General features: G+C 49.1%; 1 protein-coding gene across 2 annotated transcripts in view; it reads right to left on the bottom strand.

The window, feature by feature from the left end:
- Positions 1–5,982, bottom strand: part of Adck5 (aarF domain containing kinase 5) — a 23,769-nt gene extending 17,787 nt beyond the window's left edge. The window contains exon 1 of one of the 2 annotated variants that reach the window (XM_021216159.1): positions 5,853–5,982. In XM_021216159.1, the coding sequence (XP_021071818.1) occupies positions 5,853–5,864 (12 nt within the window). In that variant the 5' untranslated portion in view covers positions 5,865–5,982. The remainder of the gene's footprint in view (positions 1–5,852) is intronic. The other variant, XM_029547988.1, reaches the window with a different exon arrangement.
- Positions 5,983–6,752: the final 770 nt, after the last annotated feature.

Genomic DNA, 6,752 nt, shown 5'->3' with positions numbered 1-6,752 from the left:
GCAGGAAGCATTCTTAACTGTCTCTCCAGCCCATCAGTATCTCTCAAGCACAAAACCTCACCATGGGGACACGAAGCATGAATCCTTGCATGGGAGGTGCATACGGAGGTGTGTAGAGACTGTCTTAGCTAAGGCCACGGTGTAACCCCAATACTCAGGAGGTGTTCGCAGGAAGACAAGTTTCAACATCACACACGCCTTTAACCCAGCACTCCAGAGACAGAGGCAGGTGAATCTCCGTGAGTTAAAAGCCAGCCTGGTCTATGTAATGATTTTTTTTTCAACTTATTAATAATAATTCAGGGTCTGGAGATAGCTCAGATGTTAAAGGGTAGGCTCATAACTGAAAATAATAGGTAGATTCAGGTACTGGGTACCAACAGTTAGGCATATATACCAATAGATTATTATCACTGCTACTGCTGCTCAGTGATGCAGGAATGAGTCACTACTCTGATTCCATACATACAGGGAAAGAGTTCCTACTCAATGAATACATACACTCTCGCACTGAAGAAAAATGATGGTCACCTGTAATCCCAACACCCAGTGTGCCAGGCCAGAGCATCACTCAAAGTTCCAAGGGCCAGTCAGGGATGCACAGTGAGTTCAAGGCCAGCCTGGTGTACAAAGGTAAACCCCTGCCTCAAAGTAAAAGTCAAAAAAAAAAAAAAAAGGGGGGGGGGAGTGGGGGGTCAAGTATGCACAAGACCTGAACAATCTACAGCGGCACAAGGGGAGAACAAGTTGCAGATTTTCTAAGATATCAAGATCCCTGGACTGAGGTAGCACTCTGGGAATGAAGCAGCTATTTGATGGCAGAGGCAGTAATCCGAGGTGATGCTGTGCCTAGCCTATTTGCCATCAGTTAGAGACTCTACTGTGTATGGCCTGACTTGGGCAAATTGTGCGCTTTCAGTTGTCTTTTGAGATGGGGTTTCACTGTAGCCCAGGCTGTCTTGGAAGAAGGGGCTTTAAAGAACTAAGATTACCAAGGCTAAGCACTCGGGAGGCAGAGGCAGGCGGATTTCTGAGTTCGAGGCCAGCCTGGTCTACAAAGGGAGTTCCAGGACAGCCAGGGCTATACAGAGAAACCCTGTCTCAAAAAACCAAAAAAAGACTACCAAGGCTAGAGATGCTACTCACAGCTGAGGGCAAATGCACCCCCAGGCTTGTTGTTGGGACCCCTGGGTGACTGGACAGGCTCTTGGCTGTGGTACTTAGCTACTTACCTATCGACTGAAGTTCACCTTCCTCAATAAACCTCAGATGCTTGCTTTGAAAAGTATGGCTTGGGTGGGTGGAGGACACCCTCATTAGAAGCAGGGGAGGGAGGATGGGATAGGGTATTTCTGGGTGGGAGGGAAACCAGGAAAGGGGATAACATTTGAAATGTAAATAAAGAAAATATGAAAGAAAGAAAGAAAGAAAGAAAGAAAGAAAGAAAGAAAGAAAGAAAGAAAGAAAGAAAGAAAGAAAGAAAAGTATGGCTTACTGCACAACTACAGAGTGAATTAAGCTCACAAAACTATTTGCAAGCCCTTGGAACAGTGCCCGACACACCACACAGAATGAATGTGTGTCCAGCAGGCCAGCACCAAGGCCACAGGGATCAAGGGTTCCCCACAGAGCACTCCAAGGCCCTGTCCCTGTGCCAGGTCCCTGCTGGGCCCAACGCCTGCTGTTCTCTCCAGCTAACCTGGATGACAATGCTCATTCTTGCTTTCCAGATTGAATTGTTTATTGAATATCTGCTTCCTGCTGTTTTCCCCCACCCCCTGCCCCTTCTCTCTCTCTCTCTCTCTCTCTCTCTCTCTCTCTCTCTCTCTCTCTCTCTCTCTCTCTCTCTTTCTTTCTCCCCTGAGACAGGGTTTCTTTATGTAGCCCTGTCTGTCCTGGAACTCCCTCTGTGGACCAGGCTGACCTCAAACTCAAAAGAGATCTGCCTGCCTCTGCCTCCCACATGCTGGAATTAAAAGGTGTGAGCTTCCACCGCCCACCTCCTGCTGCTTTTCCAACAGGAAAAAAAAAAATGGTTTACTTCTCAGAAAAGTGAGACCATTGACCACACAAGCAGACAGTTCACACACTGAGAATACAGAAAGACTTTCACTAAAACTGGGGCTGGGCTGGGACTGCCTGAGAACTTCAAAGGGGCCACTGTTTCAGGAAGGTCACTGCTGAGTACACAGAAACACCGAATGACTAACACAGACAGACTCGATGCACAAACTGCTAGGAACGGACCAGAAGCTGAGTGAGTAAGTCAGGCTAGAAACATCTACCCGAGACAACAGAAGCTGGGACACCTCCCACACTACAGCTCTTCCCATGCTCACAAAATCCTGCCCAGAGCCATAGACTGAACCAAGCAGGAAGCCCAACAGTATGCCAGGGCTGAGTGGGAAGGGCCTGCAGACGGGGCCCTATGCTGACTTCAAAGAGGCAGCCCAGAGCTCCGAGCTGAGAGAGCACACTGTCCAGGACCAAAACTGTCCACCCAGAAAAGGTAACAAGTCCTTTAGAAAGACCCACAACAGTACCAGGAGGCTTGTCTGCAACAAAGCCGCTGCTGCCTCTGCCCAGTGTTAGTTAGTTGTCAGTGACGCCTTGGGTTTTCTGGTGACATAGGAATCTAGATGGCACCTCATACTGAAGGCAGAGGGGACAAGGGGACAAGGCTGACCAGGTTAGTCCAGCCAGAAAACCCTGGAAGGGGACCTCTGTCACCCCCCTCTTTTAGATGTGCACACTCAGAACCCAAATGCAATGAGAGGCTCCTGTTGGTGTTTATAATACAGGACACTCTGACTCCCAGTGACTGGCCTCCACTGTCAGGGCTCGGGTGAAGAAACAGAGGCTGGAGCACACTGCCTCCTCCCCGACTGCCGGTGGCTCTTGCAGACCCGTCCCTCTCCCTATCAGGCTGCCTCCTATCTTTCCCCCACAAAGGATGGAGATAGAACAAAGATTCTTTTAGGAGGTGCTAGTTTCTCTGCCCCGCCAGGATTCATCCACAGTAAAAGGTCACAGTCCAGCAGGGGATGCCAGTCTGACTCTGGGCATGACGTCATCGAGTAGATAAAGCCTTGGGCCGAAACCTCCAGAGCTACCCCCCTGGGTTACTGCCCAGGTTATGCAAATGCCTGGGTCCTTCTGAGACAGGAGACCCAATACCCACCCTTTAAGCTATCTCCTGAAATCTCCATCAAATGAGAAAAAAGCTGAACCCCCAAAAGGCAGAGGGGGCCAAGCCTACAGTCGGACTTTGCCAAAAACCAAACAAATTCCAAACAAGAGGAGGCGTAGGGTCCCTGGCTCTTGACCCACATCAAGTCATTTCCCTGACAGCAGAGAAAAATGAAGGCAGGAGATAAGGTCAAGGAGGAGTGTCCCCTGGGCAAAACAAGGCCACAGGGGCAGGGAAGTGCAGAAGACTCAGATAAGGAGCGTAAAGATACCGTTTTCGCTAGCGCTGCCTGCAGTGCCATGGAGTTATTAAACATTATATAAACAGCAACAGGAGGGGGAATACAAACTTTATTCTCAAGGTGAACCCCTGTCTTGTGTCTCTGTCTACCATGACCCCCCTCTCCAGATCCCTGCGATGCCCACATCTTGGCTGGCTGCAGCAGCCCAGGACAAAACCACACTGCTGACAAACGGACAAAGGTGTCTGTACATTTTTGCCTCCCAGGAGAATACTGGTGCCCTGGTACACTGAAGCAGGTCCATACTCACCAGCCTGTGGTGATGCTGACCTGCCACTGTCACACAGCTCCTTCACATCTTTCAGTTCAGTTTAGACAGAGTGGCATACAGAGGCAACCTGCGCCTAGTTCTCATGGGTTTTTATTAGATTTTTTTTTTTTTTTTTTTGTCACTATGTGGCTTGAGACTCACTCTGTAGACCAGACTGGCCTTGAACTCATAGAAATCCTCCTGCCTCTGCCTCCTAAATGCTGTGCTACCATGCCTGGTAATTTTCTGCCTTTTTACAGAGAATGAATGAAAACACAGTCTGTCTGCAGAAAGAAACATTCCAGGCTGGAGAGATGGCTCAGTGGTTAAGAGCAGCACTGACCATTCTTCCAGAATGGTCCCAGGGTTCAAATCCCAACAACCACATGGTGCCTCACAACCATCTGTAATGGGATCTGACACCCTCTTCTGGTGTGTCTGAAGACTGCTACAGCGTACTCATATAAATAAATAAATAAATAAATAAATAAATAAATAAATAAATAAATAAATAAAATATTTTGACAGGCAGTGGTGGCTGGTGGCACATGCCTTTAATCCAGCACTTGGGAGGCAGAGGCAGGTGGATTTCTACGTTTGAGGCCAGCCTGGTCTACAGAGTGAGTTCCAGGACAGCCAGGGCTATACTGAGAAACCCTGTCTCGAAAAATAAAAATAAAAAAAAATTAAAAAAAAGAAAGAAAGAAAGAGAAAGAAAAGAAACACTCAACCAGAGTTCTCTCCAGTGATTTCATGAAACAGCAAACTCCTGCTCTAAGGAGAAGCTTACAGCTAGACACAGCTGGCTAAAGGAAGACATCCACCTGCACCATGAAGACTGCCAAGACTCAGGTGGTTATAAAAGCTATAAAAAGTGACTAGATTATGACCTTTGATAGATAGCCCAAGGCACTTCAACAGGAAACTAAGCCACAGACCATCTCCTGAAGTTACTCGATGACAGCCTAGGAATTTGAGCTAGAGGAAGTGGACTAGGGACTTGAGCTAGAGGAAGCGGACGTTGTTACTAGGAACTTGCAAGGACTCCACTGTACTGTGCAGCAATTCCTAATCAGAGGTTTAAAACTCCCCTTTCCAGTAGGGTGGTGGTGGTACACAGCTTTAATCCCAGCACTAGGGTGGCAGAGGCAAGCAGATTTCTGTGAGTTTGAGGCCAGCATGGTCGACAGAGTGAGTTCCAGGACCTCCAGAGCTAAAACCGAATAACCCAACCTTGGACGGGGGCAGGCAGGGAACCAAAAACAAAAAAACTAAAACTAAAACAAACAAAAAACCCTTGCCTTTCTAGCCAGGCAGTGGTAGCATATGGCTTTGATCCCAGCAGAGGATCTCTTGAGTTGGAGGCCAGCCTGCTCTACAGAGTGAGTTCCAGGACAGCCAGGGCTACACAGAGAAACCCTGTCTCAAACAAAACAAAACAAACTCCCCAGGGCTGTCAGAAGGCGTAAGTGACAAGTGATACGGGTTATGTGGAAAAGTTTCTGCCACTGTAAAATGTTGTCTGTGTAAAAGGCAACGTGTCTCTGACCAGCAGGACTCCATCAGAATGCCAACCCCAGCGGGACTGCACACTGCAAGCCAAAAGTTAACCCAACTCCTTGCCTCTCATTATCTAAACCTACAAGGCCAGATGTACTAGAAAAACAACTTCGCTGAAGTTTAAAAACAACACAACTGAAGAAGGGCCATATTCCAAGGGCAGGGAATAGGCAAGGACACCTCCCAGGGCCAGAACAAGGGGCTAAGGGAGCGAGGGCATGCTAACCCAGCGGGGATCATGGGGTTGTCTCCCTCCCAGAAGCAGATAGAGTGGACGGAGCAGCTTCCCGGGGAGACCCGAGGGATGCGCGGAGGACAGAGGCAGGAGGGAGAGGACCCTGGGGTGAGGCTAAATGATGCTGAGTCTTTCCAAAGGCTCTGGGGGAAAAAAAGAGGAAGCGGGAATCTGAGAGTTCTCCAAAGCTTTGGGGTCGATGGGCAGGGCCCGGGCCTGGGTTGGATCCAGAACCTCCGGGTACAGAGATAGATCCCAACGCAGGGAAGCGGAGCGCAGAGTCAGGGTCCAGGGCGTGCGGGGGCGGGGTCCTCACCGGCCGCCACATGTCCCCGGCAGTTCTCTCTTCCCGGTTTCGCCGCAGACGTCCCTGGTGCCCAGCCGACCCCGCGAAAGAGTAGGCAACGCGCTTGCGCACCGGCCCACACTCTCCACACAGACCTGAGTAGAGTGGAAGGGCCACGCCCCCAAAACGTGACGTGACCGCCTCGGCTACGCCGCAGCGGCCCCTTGAGGTCGTCCGAGGCATAGCCTCATGGGAGACACCAAGTGATGAGTCTTTTTTTTTTCTTTTTTCTTTTCTTTTTTTTTTTTTGGTTTTTCGAGACAGGGTTTCTCTGTGTAGCCCTGGCTACCCTGGAACTCACTTTGTAGACCAGGCTGGCCTCGAACTCCCAAGTGATGAGTCTTTACCAAGGTTTTTCGTTTGTTTATTGTATGTGGATGTTACGGAGCGATTTTCAAGAGTGGGTTGGTGCTTGCTTTCCACCGTCTGTTTTATTTCTGTTGCCCTGTGCACGTTAGGCTAAGTTTGCGGGCAATTTTCCTCTTCCCCTTCCTATCTCACTATAGAAGTGCTTTTTTACATTGCTCCCAGGAACTTGACCTCCCTTTTACCGACTCAGACACATTGCCAGACCCCTGAGTTGGCTCTTTAATTTTGTTGGGCTCTCGTTCCTTCCTGAAAAGTGACAGTGTAACTCAAAGCTGACACTTGGTCATTTTCACAACTCTCGGTATTCGCTCACGCAGGCTGCGGTGACAGTTTGGCAGCACCTGTTGAGACAGCCACGTAGAGAGCCAGAGACACCCTAGCTTTCTTGCCAACTACGTCAGAGTCCAGGTTCTTCTTCTTCTTCTTCTTCTTCTTCTTCTTCTTCTTCTTCTTCTTCTTCTTCTTCTTCTTCTTCTTCTTCTTCTTCTTCTTCTTCTTCTT

Source organism: Mus pahari, chromosome 17 (genome assembly GCF_900095145.1).
Source record: "Mus pahari chromosome 17, PAHARI_EIJ_v1.1, whole genome shotgun sequence".
NCBI classification, from domain to species: Eukaryota; Metazoa; Chordata; class Mammalia; order Rodentia; family Muridae; genus Mus; species Mus pahari.
Note: the sequence above shows the minus strand (reverse complement) of the source record. Positions and strands in the feature narration are given on the sequence as shown.